At 37.3% G+C, this 21,129-nt stretch overlaps 1 protein-coding gene across 4 annotated transcripts in view; it reads right to left on the minus strand.

The window, feature by feature from the left end:
• The window catches only part of ankrd50 (ankyrin repeat domain containing 50), a 57,763-nt gene that overhangs the window by 17,621 nt on the left and 19,013 nt on the right, over positions 1-21,129 (minus strand). For all 4 annotated transcript variants that reach the window (XM_062983633.1, XM_062983632.1, XM_062983634.1 and 1 more), the window contains exon 3: positions 11,164-11,393. In XM_062983633.1, coding sequence (XP_062839703.1) covers positions 11,164-11,393 — 230 coding nt within the window. The remainder of the gene's footprint in view (positions 1-11,163; positions 11,394-21,129) is intronic.

Below are 21,129 nucleotides of genomic sequence, written 5' to 3' on the forward strand. Positions count from 1 at the left end.
TCCTTTCTCTTTGTGTGCATGCTTTTACAGATTATATGATTTTTAGTATGCCTTTATCTATAATGATAAATAATATATTTTATTTAATATTTAATGGCCTCAATCTTATTGGAAATCTCAACTAGGACAGACCCCAATGAATCGATAACTGAAGAAACACTTTTGTAAATCCTACTGATTTAATGGGTTTACTCTAAGACTAACAGGATTTTGATACAAAAAAAGCAATATTCACTGCATTGAAGAAAAAACTGGAATAATCTTTAACAACCAGTGTTATATAGCAGTGTGTGTATGTGTGTGTGTGTGTGTGGGGGGGGGTTAATATTGAGAAAGTACAATTAACACGGGATTCCAATAAAAACTGGGCTCCATCCTGCTTTTTGAGCACTGATTTTACTTTTAAAGAAAATAACAGTTTAGAAACTGTCATGACATACCATCTCAGAGGCCTATCTAGAAGCTGGCAAAACCAACTCTTGAGTTTGAATTGCCAAAGAAAGCTCTACAGAAGTAATGGGAATCACTGTAAATCGGCACACAGTTTGAAAGCTTACATAGACACTGCATATACTCACACTTTGAACATATTCAGTACAAGCCCACAATGTTTTGAGGATCCTTAAAATATTGCATATAATTTATCTCAACACACATCTGCAATTCTAAGAAACTGAGAGAGGGAGTCTTTATCCAGAGTGGGCTGCAGTGAAGCAAGTATTTTGCACTTTTCCTAGTTGGAACACATCCATTCTGAATGTGATTGACCAAAACTAAGTGCAGTACGCATAATAATGACCTTGCCACTATCAGTGCTATTATAAATTGAATGTCTCAGTTTAAAAATCTATTAAAATCATATTAGGCATCTTTTCAATGTATCACGCTGATAGCTCAGCCATCTCATAACAAACCAGGAACTCCACTGCTTTGCTTTGCTGTCACTTCCCAACAGTAACACAGTTTTGGCTCCTAAAGGCTGTGGCTTGCATCCAGAACTTTTGTCCCATAGATGGGAAGGTCTCTTTCCTAGGGATGTAATCCTTGAAAATTTCATTTTTGTAGGCAAAAAACAAGTACAGGCAGTCCCCGAGTTACAAACATCTGACTTACAAATGACTCATAATTATGAATGGAGGTGAGACAACAGGAAGTGAGAGAAATCTAGTCCACATAAGGGAAATTTCCTCCTGTGAAAGTTATCATGGGAAAAGATGTCTCCACTGAAGCTTTAGCATCAATCATTGTTTCCACAACAAGCCAATTTTTTCAAAATCCAATGATTATAGGGACAGAAAATGAAATGAAATCCTCTGAACAGGGCACAAATAGCAAAACAAACACCAAGGGGTGTTAACCCTTCCCTATCCTATCCAAAGCATGCATGTATGTATCTATGTATGTGTATATATGTGTGTATGTGGCTGGAGTTACACTTTTAAAATATATCTACCCCAGCTTACGTACAAATTCAACTCAAGAACAAACATACAGAACCTATCTTGTTCTGCCTGTAATTTTATCATTGAAAACTGAACCATTCAAAGTTTTGGACTCATATTGTACAAAATAAAAATGCATGTAAATCTTGAGCAAAACCCAACAAAATCACTGAACAAACAGCATTTCTGTAAGAAATGTTATTTTGTTAGGAGAAATCCTGTTTTCACTGTATACAATGTTTTGTGCAAGTTCCAAATTTCAAATATCCACTAGGATTCTCCTCACCTTAATTTTTCAATATTTTAGAAATTCTTTTCCCAACCATTTTGGAATATTTTCTAATATTTCTTTAATCTCTACTCTTTCACTGTGTGTCAAACTTCTGTTATAATACAGAAGTTTTCCACTGGCTAAACAACAGAGGCAGTCTTTACTAATTTCTCTCTTTCCTTCTCCAGATGATTAGGAGGCTCTGGAACAGCACAAAAAATGCACTGTGGCCACAGAGAAAACTGCAAGAATTGCAAAGACTTACGTATACACAGACTACTGATAAGAGTGTCCTGAGCAGAGCTTTTTTACTGGCAAAAGGTAATGCTAGATCCAAATCATTAGCTTAAATCCTACTGCTAGTATCAATTGGGAATCAATGTTAACTTGATAAATCAGCACTTCTCTAAATGCCACTGAGAATACGAGTCACTAGTTGAGACTGTGTTCATGACATATCCTTTCAAGTCATTTTTGACTTATGGACCTAAAGTGACTTTGTCATGGGGTTTCTTGTCAGAATTTGCTTTGAGGGAATTTGTCCTTACCTTCCTCTGATGTTGAAAGAATGTGGTTTTCCCAAGGTCATTCAGTGGGTTCCATACCTGAGTGTGGAGTTGAACCCTGGTCTCATAGTCCAACACTCAAGCCACTACATCATACTGGCTCTCTTAGCTGTGATTACCAAACCATTATAATCCACTTCATTTTACACTACATTCCCATATCTCCAGAGGTTACATCTTTGGACTTTGTGTGGTTTCACGAATAATAGCAAATCCTATTATTTCAATGAGATTAATTATGAAGGTATCGAGTAAAGGGTTTAGCTTGGTGCTAAGCAAGCAAGCAAAACTTTGGGTAAAGTGAAATTGTGTATATCAGTTCTGTGGATATAGAGCTCTTACTGTCCTTAATTGGATTCTATCCCACATAAACTAAATGAAGTACTCATATTGCTTGATCTTTGTAGCACTGTGCTGCAATCTAGTCAATGCTTCCCGACATTTCACCCTGAAACTGTACTGAAAATCTTAGAGCATAATATTCTGTGCAGTTCCAAAGTTCCTTCCCTCAACTTGAATGTTTGTCTTTAAGCAACATTCTTAGCTCTTCAGGGCTTGTTTAGAGGAGATCTTATCTCAAAAACACAAGCCTAAGTTTGGCCTGATCCGAATTGGGGATGCAGACCTCGATCCTGGGACTGCAAGAGTTCAAAGCAAAGATGGAAAATAATCAAAGACCTTGATTGGCATGGCTGTTCATGTCAAGATAAGTGACTACATTGCAAACAACAGTTGAGATATCACTAGCAGAAGGATGTCTGGAATTCTATGGGGACCCCTGAGTGAAACCATTCTGGGGAATCTACAAGCAACTCTCAATTATGTCTTATTTGCAAAACAGCCTTTCATTCTGTACATTCTGTATGCCATGTTTGCCCTTGAGACCGCCATACTCATATTTCATCAATCTTCCTAGGCAGTCGCTACGAAAATCCCTTACAAAATGGGAGTGTTATAGTTTTTGATAGATCTATTTAAAATGTAGAAGCCCAGAAATCCTTGGATTTATTTTGGAATTACTGTTAGTCCTCCACTTTCATTCTGGTTACAGGTGCAAGACCCTTACAAAAGTGGTGAAACTGTGAATAAAAAAACCTACATTTATTTAATCCAGGGAACAGCTCTCTATGAATCTCTAGATTCTTCAATGAAATTCCATGGTCCATGTCTACTGGCAGAAGTTAACTGTAGAGTTCCAGTGGAGGACATATGTGGAGGGTCAACTCTACCTCTTTCTATCAGGAGGAAGATAGACTCAGTTTACCCCCCCCCCTCCAATTTCTGCCACAGTAGACCCAGAAATAAATCTACTTTGTGTAGAAGGTATCTTTTCCATTCGTTATCTTTAAAGAAGACCATTATACCTATAGATAACCAGTCATTTTGCTGCACAAGGCATAGGACAAGATAGCACATTTCTGCCATTTCATAAATAAAACCAGATTTATAGTTTGTCAACACTTTACTTACTGTACCTAGAACAAGCTCAAGGGAAGTCAGGGTCAGCTGTATGGCCCTTCATAGCTTGCAGCTCTACTCCACAATATCTCACCTCAAGATTGACATTTGAAAAATAATCTAAAAATGTCATTTAGACAGTTGATGTTGAGAACATAGATGGGCTGCATTCCCATAGGGATTTTATTTTGGAGGATATAATCAGAGCCAGAAAAAACCCCCAACATAGCCACATCTTTCCTGAAATCTCTTTCAACCTACCAGGATACCAGAGAAATGAAACTTTTGTCTTGCAAAAGAAGTCTGAACTGATCAGTTTCAGGAGACTTTTGAGTTCGGCCAAAGGCCACACTAACTTCAGGTTGAGGCCCACAGGCTGCTCTTTCCTGATTGAGAAGCAATTTTGCAATTATTTTTCAAATTAAAACTAAAATTAATATCAGAAATACAATAAAACTGAATTTACGTGTTAAAAATATGTTGGACGAACATCTAAAAATAACTTCCTTTGAGAAACTTGATACTTGGCAAGCAAGCATAGTCATGATAACTTAATAGCCTCAGGTATTTTAGAGCCAGACATTTACTGAAGATGTTTGGCTTTGAGACACAGGTGGTATTTTAATACCTTCCTGAAATTTTTTAATTGTTACAAACCTAATCATTCAAGTGGAAACTGCATTAACTCGTGTTAATTTCAAGGGAAACTTTGTATATAGTATTTTTCTTATTCATTTGGGTTACAGCATTCCAAACTATTATAAGCAGCTAAAGATATGTGTAATAAATGGAGGATGCCTAAGCAGTAGCCGTTGTGTACCTTTAAGTCAGTTCTGATTTATGGCGACCTTATAGCAAACCTATCAGGAATGGTTTTTGGCAGAATTTGTTACAACAGAGCTGAAATAGTATGATTTACCCAAGGCCACCTGGTTGGGTGTCCATGGCTAAGCAGGCATTCAAACCTTGGTCTTCCAGTAAGCAAAATAATGTTTCCTAAAACAAAATCTTTTAAGACCCATTGATATTTACCCAATGGCACAAGGTGCCATTTTGTCCTCATTGCAGCCTTCTGAGGTACATTAGATTGACAGATAATCATGGCCTAAGGTGACCAAAATGAGGATTTGAATGTAGATCTCCCCATTCCACTTTATCTTGTATGTGTGTGGTATTTTGTGGGGAGAAGGGGCTGCACTGGATATCTTACAATCCTTTGGAGACTACACTTTTATCTTTCCTGACAATAAATGTCCTCCCTATATGGTTGATTTTCCTAATGCAACCTATAGAGTCCAAGTGAAGATACAGTGCCCACTGTAAATACATTATAAGTTGTTATTATTTTCTCTACAGAAAAGTATGTTGAGATCCTCAGATACAAGGCAGCATATAAATACCTGTAATAAATAGATCCCGCCCTTCTCACCCGAGAGGGGACTCAGGGCGGCTTACAATAAGCACACATATAAAAATTATACAATACACTATAAATCAGATTAAAAATTATTAACTTACATCAACATTCATGAAAATATTCTAAAATGCAAATAGACATGTTCAATTTGCATAGTTCCATTCAGCTTCTCCTCAATTTTTTGTTGAGTTCTTACCACTATTATAAAATATCATCAAAAGCATTGAAAACATCTATTATATAGACCAGGCATGGACAAACTTCAGCCCTCTAGGTGTTTGGCTGTTAGGAATTGTAGGAGTTGAAGTCCAAAATACCTGAAAGGGCTGAAGTTTATTCATGCCTGATATAGATCATGGGGAACAACTGTCTATGAGCTAGGGGTCAATTTCTATCTGGCCCTTACAGCGATCCCAAATTCCACCATTGTCCTATGCAATCCCTCTCAAAATAGTAATAGGAAGTGACGTCAAAATGGATTCTCAGTTCATTTTTTGCACTTAGAAATGCAAGTCAATTGCACATAAATGCACATGAATGCCCCAAACTCCCTTACACCAAGCCGAACTATGAAATAAACTATTTTCTAACTACAATATTTACTTTTACAGGGGAGAATGCAAAATTTTATATATTTATAATATATATATACACACTTTGCCTCTGTTAATGCAGTATACATGATTTCAACTTGGGTATGTGTATAATGATTTTGAAAAAAACAACATTAAAATTAACCCCAGACATAGACTCCAAGATGAAAAGTTTAGCTTCTCTAATCTTTCTCATATGTGGTAAATATGTTAATGGAACATGTGGAAAGTGATGAGGTCATGATCACACCATTAGGGTATTCTTTATCTCCAAAGACTCAACAGAAGCTGTGAAACTATCCTACAAAAGTTCACTGACTTGTCCATTAGACTTTTCTTTTTCTACGTCATCAGATCACATGTATAGCTTTGCATATGCAGAAGGAACTTTTCATAGTGTGTATGTTGTGCCCTGATGGCACAGTGTGTTAAAGCACTGAGCTGCTGAACTTGCAGACCAAAAAAGGTCCCAGGTTCAAATCCCGGGAGCGGAATGAGCGCCCGCTATTAGCCCCAGCTCCTGCCAACCTAGCAGTTCGAAAGCATGCAAATGTGAGTAGATCAATAGGTACCGCTCCGGTGGGAAGGTAACGGCGCTCCATGCAGTCATGCTGGCCACATGACCTTGGAGGTGTCTATGGACAATGCTGGCTCTTTGGCTTAGAAATGGAGATGAGCACCAACCCCCCGAGTCGGTCACGACTGGACTTAACATCAGGGGAAACCTTTACCTTTACCTATGTTGTACTTTCATTGTGTTTTCCTGTACTTTGTTAGGGTCTATGCTGTGACTCATCTCAGGTTTCAAATTGGGAGAAACGCAGGATAAAAAAAAATGAATGAATAAGTAAATAAATATCTGAAATGAAATTAAATCTATCTGGAAGATTAACACGAAAGCACGGAGTTGGGAGGTGAGCAGGTCTTGACTAGCTGTAGTTGCACATAAAAACCCTGTTCTGGAATTTGGTGATCTTCATTAAGTGAACTCCTATTCCTGCTGCTCCGTCATGATTTCTACTGCTTTCTATACATGGAATCTCAAGAAGAGAGTCTCCTCTACATGTGTATGGATCACCTTGGGACTTACAAACCCTGTATGTAATCTTTAATTACATAAGAGCAACCCATACAGGAAGCTCTTTTCTTTGGCTTCTCAGTATGACTCAGCATCTATGGATAATAGCAAACCCTCTACTTTGACTATACCATAGAATTATAATGGAGGATGTTGTGAAGCCCATAAACATTTTTTGGAGCATGGGCAAGTGAAACTTTGAAGATCAGATCTATGGATAATGTACTGTACAAAGTAACAACAGAAGTTGGTGCCTGCATGTTCCAATTTGTGTGTGCTTATTTAAACATATTGTTACAGAACATCTGAGCAGAGGTTCTATCTTTCATTTACTAGTCTCCCAAGTCACCTCAGATTAATTCCAGGAAAATTAGCACACAAGATGAGAGAATCAGTCTCTAAAATTAGAAAAAGGGTTAATTAGAAAATTATAGGATTTCATTTTAAATTTAAGTATTTTGGATTATTTTTATACAGAAAGTTAAATTTAAATCCTAGAAAAACAAATTAAGCATACATTTATGATTTGCTAAAATGTAATCACGGTCTCTCTTACAAAGGAATGAATAAAATATGTTTGTTGTTAAGAATTATAGATTAGATCAATCAACTTGAAATTATCATATAGCTACTGTATACTTTGAAAACGATGCCCATTTTTACAGAAGTTACAAGTATGTATACTCCCTACAAACATTTACTTTTATATCTCCTCTAAATACACTGAACCTGCCCTGTAACCAACTGCTTACTTTCTTCTGGAAGTTCTGGACTCTCAGCTATATCTAAACAAAGATACAAGTGCTGGCATGTTGACCGCAAGATTAGCAAGATTCTTCAATTGTTAGCTATCTTTTTTTTTTGTTTCTGAGATGAGAACAGACTGAAAAAAAGGCAGCTGAGTTTGGCAAGATAAGGGAGAAGCAGGAGAAGAGAAACAAACTATCACCTTAGAAGGAAGGGACTACGAAAAACCTGAGGTGTGCAACCTCTTATATTGATTCTGCAGTTCACCTTGAAGAAAATCAGTTTTGGACTCCTGTGACCAGAAAGGCAAATAGTGTGTGTGTGTACCCATGTGTACATGTACATGTTTCTGAGTGTATATATAACGTTATTATAAAAAGAAATCCTTGCAAGGAATTGTGCATACGTGCACACCTGTCAATTTAAGGCAAATACATTAATTTCATAGGGAATACTCAGGGTTGGTTTTGCCAGTTTTTTCTTATGAAATAAATTCTGTAGCACTTGGTATTCATTGGTAATATTCTACCCAAAGACTAATGAGAGTTGACCCTGTTTAGCTTCCAAGATCAGACAGGGATATGGTGCCTATAGGGTATTTCGGCCATGGATGCGTTGCTTATAAATTTACTCTATTTACTTGTAAATGTCTAAATCAAACGTTTAATATATTTTTGTTTAAAAAATCTGCAAAACATTAAGAGGAAACACAATGTAAACTTGTCAATCAAGGTGCTGAATATTGAGGATAGTGCTTCAGAACCTTGGATAGCTCCTTAAAAGTTTGAACTGCCACTGGCACCCATTCAGCTGATCAGATAATCGAGATCTCAGAGGTCTAGAACAGGACATCTACATGTCAATACCAACTTGAGACTTATAATTAAATCACCCATTAAAAGTCACAACTCAGTTATATTGTGTTTCCTGAGTGAGCAGATTCTTTCCCTTACTAACATGGATGCCACCAACAAGCAAAGGGTCTGAAAGCTATTTTGCCCTTTCTGCAAAGTCCTACTGTAACAGAATTTATTTGCTGCTCACATATAGAGAGGATAGACAGAGAGTAAGGAAGGGAGTCTAAACAACTAAATTAGCCAATTTGCTAGAAGCATGATTACAATTAAATGCATCTAAGTTTTATTTTTCTTATCAGTGACTGAACTGTCAAGACCATGACTACGGTATGGGAAGAAAGCTTTTCAATCCTTCAACCTTACCCCCTCTGGTGGGGTCATAAACATTTCCCCTTTCTGAAGTTGACACAAAAATTCACTCATTCAAATAACCTATCATTACTTTAGCTCAAAGGGAAAGATATCAAGGAATTTCTAGAGGGAACGAAAACACAACTTGTTTTACTAGACCACGTTTCTTATACCTTCAATAGTATTCAGATCACTGTCTCAGTACAAGTAGGCTTTACAAAAAGGCCAAGAATCCAGTCTTCATGCTTCTCTGCATTTAAGAAAAATCCCAGAACAATAGCAGCAGAGTGATAAAATGAGCTCACAATTCACAGAAACTGGATAAACAAGTTGTAAAAGATTCCCAAACGTCTTTGCCAACAGTGTATTCTCAGGAACAAATACAGTTACACCCATGCAATGAGCTTGCAAAATGCAGCTTTTACTTGCCCAAAACATGTTAACAAATCTAATTTTGTAGGGAGAAGAAAAACGTGGTCATTATTATGAAATGTAGAATAGTCCAGGTTCTCTTTTGCCTAACAGTGATGGAAATTGAAGACCATAGAAAACTAGAGACTGGAGTAAAGAATTCGATTTTCTTTTTGTTACAGACATGTCAAATTCACTCTTCTATAGTTACAAGTAAATGCCATAGAATGCCCTGGAGATACATCATAAGATAACGCAGCACTTATCTCTGATAGAACCTAGTTGTAACACATTATAAAGTAATGTTATTATTGTTACAAAAATCTGCTTCTAGAATCCTCTGAGAGTCACACAGACTGCCAAAAGGTAGAAACAATAATTCAGAAATGATTGGAATTCACCTCTGGTTCTGAAAAACCTTTTTTATGCTAAGCACCCACCCAGAAAACTATTTAAAAGTTTAAATGAGTGATGGGTAACACGTGGCCTGTGGGTTATATGTAGGTCTGCATCCCACTTTTGTGGTCTCTGAAGTCGAAATTTTAACTCTCCCCAGTCCCCAACTCCCTTCCACATACACACTTGTTTTATAAAAAGTAAAAAATCAGATGCAATTTTTAACCAATATTTGCTCTTAAAGCATACAGAAAGCTCCTACATATGTGAAAACAAACAAATTACCATATAAGCGCCATAAAACCTCATGAATGTCATGGGGTTTTCTTAGGCAAGGAATACTCAGGAGGCGGTTTGCCACTGCCTTCCTCTGAAACATAGCCAACAGCTTTTGGTATTCTTTGGTGGGTTACCATTCAAGTACTAACCAGTCGTGATCCTCTTAGTTTCCAAGATCAAACAGGATCTAAATACCTTCCAGGTATTAAGTTTAGGAATCCTGTATTATCCCCAAAGATTTCTATTTCCCACCTCAGACCCTGTTGTCATCTTGAGAGGAACTGAAGAGATAACCAGAAGCAATCGGTCATTGTGGTGTAGCAGAGAGTGCTATGGGACACAGATATTATATTTAAAGACAGAACAGAAACTCTGTCCTCCTAGGCTACTTTATAGGAAGAAGGTAAAGAATAATGGAGGAGGAGGAGGAGGAGGAGGAGGAGGAGGAGGAGGAGGAGGTTTTAAAGATCATGTCAGGGGTGCTGTGATTTTAGCTCTGAATATATTTTCTTCTATGGAATTGTAAATATTACATAACGAGTCTTATTTTTGGTTTAAATATGAATCTGCGAGGATTTTGGGTTGGATGGTTATTTGTTTATGTGTTTTTCTTTTGTACGGCATTGAATGTTTGCTGACTTTGTTGTTCACCACCCTGAATCCCTTCAGGGAGATGGGACAATATATAAATAATTATTATTATTATTATTATTATTATTATTATTATTATTATTATTATTATTATTATTTTAGGATGGTTTATAGATAAAGTTTTATTATTATTCAGGACAATGATAAAACTACACGATTTCTGTATCATTATTTTCTATCCCACTTTCACAAGTATGTAATTATGTTTAAAAACATGTGGCTTTATTATCTGTTATTATCTAAACAACCAGATGAATAACCATGAAAGATCATGGTACATAAATCAGTCTATAAAGTGCTGCTTGAGTCATCTCTCCCCCTTCCCCTGTTTTTATAACTAGTTTTGAAAAGGAACATTACAAAATCTCCTCTGTGTACAAGAAACACCATAAATTGCATAAAGACACCAGGAATGTGGAAATTCTTGAAAGAAGTAAAATGTTTCTTCATTTTCATAAAAAGGTTTTGAGATCAAATTCATCTAGATCTTGGAGTTATAAATCCCAGATTTTTCCTAAAAATCCCAGCATGGGCCAGGCTGGCTTATGGATTCTGTGTCTTTTTCCAGTAGCAGCCCTCCCACCCCAACATTTGGGATTCCATGTGACCATATAAAAGTGAATATTGTTATGATTTGTATACTCACCAGTAAACATTTTTGTAACAGTTTTGCTCTGTTTCCGGGCAGAGCACAGGAGCAGCAACCATGGAGGAAAAAACTCATAGTGACTAGCTAGAAGCTCAGCTATAGTTCCAGACATGCTTGTAGATGTTTGGTCGCTTTCTGCAATGTTACAACCCTCATCTATTGAATCTACGAGCAGGAAGAGACTTTGCTGGGGGGACTTGGCTCCAAGAAGGGGAAGGAGAATGCACCTGTAAGAAAAAAGAAAGAATAGGGTTGTTACACAGAAACGTACACTTTCTCTCTCTCTCTTCATCTTCTTTTGGAATTATATTCTATGTGGATCTGGATTCTGTGCAATGGTGCTTGTACACACACAAAGAAAGTGGTGCTTGCTGTCTAAATTACTAGCCCTACACAATATCTTATCACTGGTCATGTTGGCTCGGTTTTCTGGAAGCTGAAGTCAAAAACATCCGGAGAGCCAAGGATATTCCACCCTCCACCTTATGCACTAAAACAGATGAGGGGAAATGCTTTTCCTGCTATTGTTAGCAATTGCTGGCCTACTTTCAAGCCGTGTTAACGTTTGATTCAGCCCTTCAGTTTGTTAACATTAGGTTCTGTTTGTTTAATATTAGGTTAAGGTGTGGAGAACAGCTACACATGCAGCTACCTATGATGTTACAGTAAACACAGAGATTTAATGTCAGTAAGAATTTGATGTGTACATATCAGAATACCAATTGCGTTATTATTGTAAAGTGCAGTACTGGCTACAATTCCAGTAACAATTTTATATATCTGACAGTTCTCCAAAGCAACTGCCTAGAAATTCTCCACATCTGAAGCTTATGGAAAAGAACTGCAGGCGCATGGTACCTTTTGGCTACTCCCACTCATTCCCTTGGCCTGTTGGATGAGAAGCTAATAGTGAATGTTACCCTTCTGAGATAACTCACAGCTTGAAAAACTTCAAGTAATTGACTGTTTACTGCAGTATCTTGAATGATCAACAGTTGAATTTGTGTCACCATTCAAATTCTTTAATCCTTTAAGTAGCAAAATCAAGGTTGGAATGACCTGAAAGTGACTCATCTCACTTATACTGCATGATAATTGTAGCCTGCTTAGATCCCTTACCCAGCTTTACCCCAAAGTGGCAGTGGAAAATACCTCTTTTAGAAAGCATCCCTCTCTCGTTTTCTCTTTCACTCCCTCTTTCATACATGGACACATATGTAGGGATATACATTTTAATATATGTATTTCACATAATGTTTTATAATAATATGTTTTTTACTGTGTTGTGCCCCACTTCAAGCCTCAAGGAGAGGTGGGTAAGAAGTAAATTATATTATTATTATTATTATTATTATTATTATTATTATTATTATTAGTAGTAGTAGTAGTAGTAGCAGCAGCAGCAGCAGCAGCAGCAGCAGCAGCAGCAGCAGTACAAACACAGCCATACAGAATCTCTGTCACTGTAAATCACTTGGTTGTATGAAGCAGTCACTAGGGTATTTAAACTCAAATTGCCTCTTGTGCGAGTGGCATCAAAACTGAAAAATTCATACAGAGAATCTGGACAAGTCCTAATAACACAGTTTTTTCCAATGGCAGAGCTAAGAATTGGTGAGACAAAGAAAAAGCAAGCCAAAACCAGAGCCACTGTAATACACCAAAAGTGTGCAGTAAAGAAGTGAACTCAGATGAAATCTTCATCACAAGATAAAATATTTCACAGCAAAAACCTTGGACAAAATTCACCTCTGATTATGATACTAAACTAATAATGCAAAATCAAAAAGAATAAATCAGACCAAAAATAGAGCCCCCCCCCCACAAATGTAACACAAATGGATAATTACAACTTAAACATGTAATGCTAAATATCATAATAACTCCATCAAAGTTAGTGAGATCTGTTACAAGGTTATGGAACACAGTATCATTGTGGTAATCTAAAGTCATGCCATAAGGTAATTTTTTGGAAGATCTAAAGTTCTGATTACTCAACATACTATTGGGATGAATAATGCGGTAGTACTACTATATCTTTAACAAACAGGAAAAATATCATCAGCATAGCTTACATTTGTATCATACCAAAGAAGTGATTCACTACCCACTTCCAGTGATACAGTCCCATTGTCAGATCACATGACTGAAAGATCCAATATATTTTCAAAATGTAATTTTGTTTTAGTAATTCATCTACTATGTCTTTCAATAGCATGTTTTCTCGAGGATCTGTATTGCACATTTTACTATGTTCTTATTTGGAAGCAATTGGTTAGAAACATAATCCTTAATCTAAGATGTGAAGGCATGGGGAAAAAGAATCAGGAAATAATTCCTCTCCCTTTTTTCTGGAAAAATGGGGGTTGGGTGGAGAAAAATTGATTATGCAGTACTTTTTAAATGGTAGATAAATTGCATAAAACATATATTAGCCTTCCCTCAAATTATTTATAGGAACGTTGTAACAGAAAAAGTTTTATTATGGAAGACAATGTCCAGTTTTCATTTCAATTCCTGGTTTATGTTTTCTTTTCTTCATTTCTTTTGTGAAACAGAGTGTTTTGTGTTTACTTGGAACCATGGATGACTAGAGATGACTAATGTGCATGGTTTTACTGTATGTATTTGTTTTTTAGCTTCCTCTTAAAAACCTGAATGAAGAGGTTTCTTACAGTTGTGAATCTTGCAGCTCTATTTGTAAAAAAAAAAGTATTTTTCAAAAGGAAATTGAATTTACATTATTCTTGAATAAACTTTAACTATACAAAACACTATGATCCTATGCAAAACAAGATTATAATATCTTATGTTCTTAAATTAACAATAGGGACTTTCAGTTTGTAATACGTGATAAATTTCAACTCTACTATTCTATGATTCTATGATTCTATTTTCTCCAATTCTCTGGAGATAACTATTTCTCCCCAAAAACAGGGAAGATAATTTGCTTTTCTTTCCACTGGCTTCAAAAATTTCCAGCATTGCTGCATCTGGTTAAAAAAGGAGCATGGTCCTTCAGATTTAGATTGACTTGTTATTGTTGTTTATTTGTTCAGTCACTTCTGACTCTTCAAGACTTCAAGGACCAGCCCACGCCAGAGCTTCCTGTCGGCCGTGGCCACCCCCAGTTCCTTCAAAGTCAGGCCAGTCACTTCAAGGATACCATCCATCCATCTTGCCCTTGGTCGACCCCTCTTCCTTTTTCCTTCCATTTTCCCCAGCATCATTCTCTTCTCCAAGCTTTCCTGTCTTCTCATTATGTGGCCAAAGTACTTCATCTTTGCCTCTAATATCCTTCCCTCCAGTGAGCAGCCAGGCATTATTTCCTGGAGTATGGACAGGTTGGATCTTCTCGCGGTCCAAGGCACTATCAGAATTTTCCTCCAACACCACAGTTCAAAAGCATCTATTTTCCTTCGCTCAGCCTTCCTTATGGTCCAGTTCTCGCATCCATAGGTTACTATGCGGAAGACCATTGTTTTAACTATGCGGACCTTCGCTGCCAGTGTGATGTATCTGCTCTTCACTAATTTATCGAGGTTGGCCATTGCTCTCCTCCCAAGAAGTAAACGTTTTCTGATTTCCTGGCTGCAGTCTACATCTGCAGTGATCAACTACCATTTCCATAATCCTTCACTATCAGTTATACTGGCTAGCGATCATGGGAGCTGCAGTTTAACAACATCTGGAGGCCAATAGTTTCACATCATAGATTTACATCACTGAAAGATAATAGGCAAACACAGTTCATTATTAAGAAGGATACTTTTAAGGATACTACATTTAGAATTGAGGAGTTTGCAATTCTAAATGTAGTATCCTTAAGTTGCAAGTTGGACAACATTTACAGTCAAAGCCAGGTTGTGTTATCATGCCTTTCCATCCCAGTATCAGAGCATTTTGACTGAGGTTTTAAAACACAGATTGAATTCCACCAGCAAAAAAATATATGTTATTACAAATGCATTACGGCTACTGTCAGTTCCCCAAGGTCACAGTGTTATGCATTGCAACAGAAGAAATTACATAGTAAAGAAAACCCTCTAAGCCTTTGCTTGAGTGCATCCAGCAGCTCATTTTCTAACCCCAAACTGCATTGTGACCTCAGGCCTATTCAGTGGATTCTTCAATAATGCATCTGTTCTCGCAAGAAAATAAAAAAACACCATCTTGGTTTCGATGCAGAATGAACTGTTTACTCCGCACCGTTAGCATCATATAAACATTTTGGCTCTCTTAAGAGGTAGCTGTCATCTTGAAGGTTATGCTAGGCCTTGGAAAATAACAATAACCCCTAGAAAATAAGACAAACAATAAGCCATCAAACCAAATTATATTCAAGTAGGAGGGGCAGAAAAAATTTGTAGAGTGAAGGTAAATGGAATGAAGACTAAGATTACTTGAAATATCACCATCTCCACAAAGCTCCAGCTTCTTTCAAAGAATAAGAAGTATCTTGAAAACTGTTGAATCTTCTTGCTGTTGTACTTATAGTCACATGATATTTTCCGGGACCCAATCTTCCTGCATGTACTGACAAGCCCCCTCACGTCTTGCCACAACAGCTACAGACTATAGTATGCCTCTGTCCAATTTGCAAGGCATTAGCCCTTGACCTGCTGCTCAAATTTGGTTCAAAAGCAGAGAACCAAAGAAAGGACTTCAAGACATAGGCCTTGAAGGTACTATAGATGATTAGCACCTGGACAGCCAGCAGAAAGTCATCTTCTCCACTATGGTGAAAGGCAGTGTTATTTTCATTTAAACTGCAGTCATTATTTCCATGCTTGCACATGGAAATCTACACATTTCTTTCCTTTCTTTAGTAATGAACTTCTATTTTTTGTTGATTAAGGAAGTGCCCATTTTTATAGCAGGGATGGGGAAACGGCAGTGTCGGAACAAAAGGCAGCCCCAAGGCTGTTTTTGCAGCCATTGATCCATCACCTTCTCTAAAGATTATCACACAGGTTAACTGCCTCCTGTGGAAATCTGGAACATTTCAGATGTTAGACTTCCAGACAAGGGATATTCAATCTATAACGTCTTGCCATCTCTAGACATGTCTTTAAATTATGCCTATCTATAAATTAACATAAATGCAGATGTTTAATAGATGATCCACAACAAATATAAATGTATCCAACAGAACATCTCATTTTGTACCACAATTTTGGCTCATACTGACCAAACTGTATGTGCTAAGAAGCCCATATGTTGACCTGATTTAGTACAGACCCTTGTGGTCTCTTCAACTCTATGATCCTAAGCAAAACTTTTAAACCTCCCAATAGCACGTGAACATTTGAACTGAAATACTTCCATATAGTGATTAGAGTGCGAGATTAAAACTGGTGGAGTTGGTTTTAAATCCCATTCAGCCATGAGGCTGTAAAACCAAAACACACTGGTGGACCATACAACCTTAACTGGAGATCCTGTGAAGTGTAGTCCTCAAAGAGGTCTGATGTTAGGATAAAAACCTCAGGCTCAGGAAAAGAGATAAGCCATCACTTTGCATGTTCGTTGAAGGCAAAATGAATACTAAACACAGCAGTCAAAGTTGATGTCATAACTTTTCATAACTTGATACTGATGGATTGTGAAGTATATTTATACTCATTTTACATCTTACTTTTACAAATCTCTCTCTCTCTCTCTCTCTCTCTCACACACACACACACACACACACACACACATACTCGTCACATGAATAATATTACTGTCAACACACAAAAAATCTGGATTTTGAACTAAATTTCCATATCCATGCGTTTTGCATCCACTGATTCAAACACAGCTCAAAAATATTCAAAAAACAGAATTCCCAAGAGTAAACCTGGATTTTGCCATGGGCCGAGGTGTTTTTGCCATTTTATATAGGAGATACCATTTTATATGATATAATGTGATTTGAGCATCTGCATATTTTGTTATCTGTGAGGGGAGAGGGTATCCCAGAACAATTCCCAGCAGATACCATGGGCCCAAGTACAAATTATTTTGATGGCTCAGAAACTGTGAAAGTGTGAAAGCCATTTGGTGTGTAACGTTTATAGAGGTACATTTTAATATGCGTATTTGTGGTGTTTTTGCTGTGCTAATGTGTTTTTTTTGTTCTGTAACCTGCCTTGAGCCATGAGGAGAGGCGGGTAAAAATAAAATAGTAGTAGTAGTAGTAGTAGTAGTAATGGCATCTAATAATTGCTACGAATGGCTGAGTTTGCTTCTTCAAGAAACCCTGTTCAGAAACACACATGTGACATTTTGATGAAGGATACTTCAGGCAGTAGGGCAACCATGCTCACATGGAATCTAAGACATTGGGTATGAGCCATGTGATTTCTCTTCTGTAGCATTCAGAGAAGCATTGGAATCTGCCATGAATAATAATTCTTGAAAGCAAGGAGGAGCAATCCACTAAACCAGGGCAGGCAACTGCAAGTTCAGTGACTGAACAGAGTTGGTAAGATGCCTTGATTTTCTTCATTTCCTGTTTCTTCAATTCTGTAAGCAAGTTTGATTCTGTTCAAATGCTTTAGATGCAGTTAAGAAGTTATCTCTATTTTCTATTAATACTCTTTTGATTCAGCAAAATAAATACAATCAGGACGCAAAAGTATGTAAAGAAAGTGAAAGAGAAGCATCTATCTAGCTCAGTACTATCTGTGATGTACTTGAATTGACTAGCAATGATTCTTCAAGGTTTTAGATCAGGAGTGAATAAAGTAGAATCTGTCAAATTCTATGAGACTGTAACTGCCCACTGCTCTAGACAGCAAAGACATAACAGAGCCGTGATTTAATAACACTTGCCCACCTGCTTAAAAGAAGTATTTTCTGGCTGCAGATGGAGAAGCTGGGAAATGATCTCGAGATCTTTCGTGAGTAAATCATGTACAGTCAACTCCAAATTTGTGTAGATTGAATGATTTGTGGATTTGATTAATAAGTTATCTCTAGGAACCTTTAGGTCATCCAGGATTATCAGTTTCTGCCACATAAGTGCACTGGAGTATCTACAGAGTCATAGAGAGAAAAACTCTCTAGGCATTTATAGGGCCTTCTGTGTGATTCTATGGTAACCTTCTAGCAGAAGTGTCACACTGGAGAATTAGAGATTCCTATGGATGTGTTCTCACTAGTCAAAAATAGTGTTTTTCAATTTGAAGATTTCCCACTTTTGGAGGGTTCTGCAGCCCTAGTCCTAGCCTAAAGAAATGTTGAGGGCTAACTGTACTCCTTCTCTAAACTATGGCCTTGGCATATATGTTTGATGCTGCACAGGATCTCAAAAAGTCACGCTTCTCCAGAGAACCATGTCAGCTGGACTGTTTAAGATTGTTGGCCCAAATGTTAATTTAGGCTTACCAAAACATATTGACCTTGTATTGTTCAATCTGCCTTTTCAGCTTATTCCCAATTTACTTCCACAGAGAAACATTGCCTGAGTAGAAATCTTGAGGAGCTTGCAAAGTTAGCTCCTGAATGTCTGGATGTACAAGATTTATTGTTAAAAATGCATCACTTGCTCCCTTATGCAAATGTATTTCATACTAACAAGGAACAATCTAGAAAAATCTGCAGAGAATTTCATGTAAAAGGAAGCTGCAGACAATGGAGAAGTAAAGGTTTTTACATTGAAGACTTACAGAAAGGCTACAAAAATTATTTATAAGAAGTCTAAATGAGTACTACTGCTTAACAGAATATAAGTGCTACCAGCCCCTTTTCCTCTATTTACTGAACTACTTTTTACATATAATTCCTATTAAATTCATTGACTTAGTCCTTGAAAAAATGAAGACAGGATACATGAAACCACAGAGGAACTGTACAAAATCTGGATAGCCCAACAAAGGCCTTGTAGTTATTCATTGGAATTTCTTATCCTGCTGAAAAGTGCCTTGCCTAACATCCCCCATTTCCTCTACAACTACACCAGACTATGCTTCATTCACCAGGATCACTAGATTGCTTTTTAGTCTAATTTCTGCACTTCTAGAAAACCAGATACTAAATGATTTAGCCCCAAAATACATGCCCTTACACTGGGTGTTATTGAATTACATTCCATTTCTGTTATACCATTCCATGAGGTCATCCCATTCATGCTGCATAACCTCCCAGTGTCTCTTTAGATTAACAACAAGTCTTTACAACTGTATCTGAAGATTTCACTGACATCCTCCTACTTCCTGATCAAAATCATGAATAAAAATAATGAAATAGGTCTGTGGATTGATAACCAGACGAAAGTAAGTAATTTGTTCAGCTAAAATTCACCTTTTAGCACTCAAGTCATGTTCTTTTTAAGTCAATCTGAGGACTTTTCCATACTACTGCTATACTGGATTGACACACACACACACACACACACACACATTTTAGGTCAAAAACAAATGAGATGCAGAATTGTGATGAATACACACTGCCCCTTTTAAAGATTTCTGTGTCATGATCTACAACAAATGGAGAACTTTGCAAAATCTGTAATTATAGCACTAGGATTTCACTTTCACTGTCATCCCATTGGTATTCCATGACTAAGAATCCTAAAAAAGCTACAAACTCCAGGATTCCACAGGATGCACTTAAGTGCCATGGCACTTAAAATAGAACCAGAATGCTTTTAATTCTTCAAAGGGGTTGCCTTTGAAGATTGCCCAGAAGTTTCAAATAGTTCAAAAAGCGGCAACCAGGATTCTAACTGGAGCGGTGTACAGGGAGTGTACAACCCACCAGTTGTGTCAGCTCCACTGGCTGCCAATTTGCTACCGGGCCCAATTCAAAGTGCTGGCTTTGGCCTAAAAAGCCCTAAATGGTTCCGGTGCAATCTACCTGTCTGAATGCATCTCACTCTATGAGCCTACAAGAGCTCTGAGATCAGCGGAGAGTCCCTGCTCTCGGTCCTAATCTCTTTGCAAGTGCATTTGGTGGGGATGAGAGACAGGTCCTTCTCAGTGGCGGTCCCTCAGCTGTGGAACTCCTTACTTGGTGACATCAGGCAGGCCCCATCCCTCCTGGTTTTTAGAAAAAAAATCAAGACCTGGCTTTTTATGTAGGTGTTTGTTGAATAGGGAACTACGGAATGAGACTTTAACAACTATGGATTTTGGAAAATGATTATGGATAAGAATAAGGTCATGACTTGGCATTTTATATGGTTTTAAATCTGTTTTATTGATGTGTGTTTTATTGATGAATTTTTTATATGGTTAGACTGTTTAATACTTTGATGTGTTTTTTCTGTGTCTGAACGGCATTGATTTTTTCCTGAATTTTGTAAGCTGCCTTGAGTCCCCTCCAGGATGAGAAAGGCGGGGTAGAAATAAAATAAAATAAAATAAATAAATAAATTACTAACGTATAAGGCGCCTGTAACAAAACACTCGTAGACCATCACTTCTGCCTCTGGATATCATGAAAAGACAACCACTGTACAGGGAGTTCAAAGGCCCTCTAGCAGGGGAAGATCCAGACCATTCTACAACTCTGAGGATTCTGTTCCAGGACAACAGAATATCACCTAGCTTTTCAAGTTGTATGAAACATGTAAGATTAAACAGAGAGGATATTTTGCAGATGAAGATAAAGACACTCATCTCTTTTTCAATGACTTCCACTGTGCTTTTTCTAACTGCCAATGCAATGAAAAATAAAAATGCTTTTTAAAAAGAGAGAAACCTAGAAGTTATGAAGAGCAGGTTCTCTCTCTCTCTCTCTCTCTCTCTCTCTCTCTCACACACAATCCCTTCAATTTATCAAGAACACTGCATTTGTTGGTATTCTCTTTTTCAATAGCCATAGCTAAGATACACAGGGTAATTAGTTCAAATAGATCCTCTTAACATGTTCATACTTGGACACCAAGACACTAAGAGTAAACATGGAATTTCAGTGCTTACTAGTTCTAATTTATTATATAATCTTGCTTTAAACATACCCCTCTTTCTTTCA

The sequence above is a fragment of the Anolis carolinensis genome, chromosome 5 (genome assembly GCF_035594765.1).
Source record: "Anolis carolinensis isolate JA03-04 chromosome 5, rAnoCar3.1.pri, whole genome shotgun sequence".
NCBI classification, from domain to species: Eukaryota; Metazoa; Chordata; class Lepidosauria; order Squamata; family Dactyloidae; genus Anolis; species Anolis carolinensis.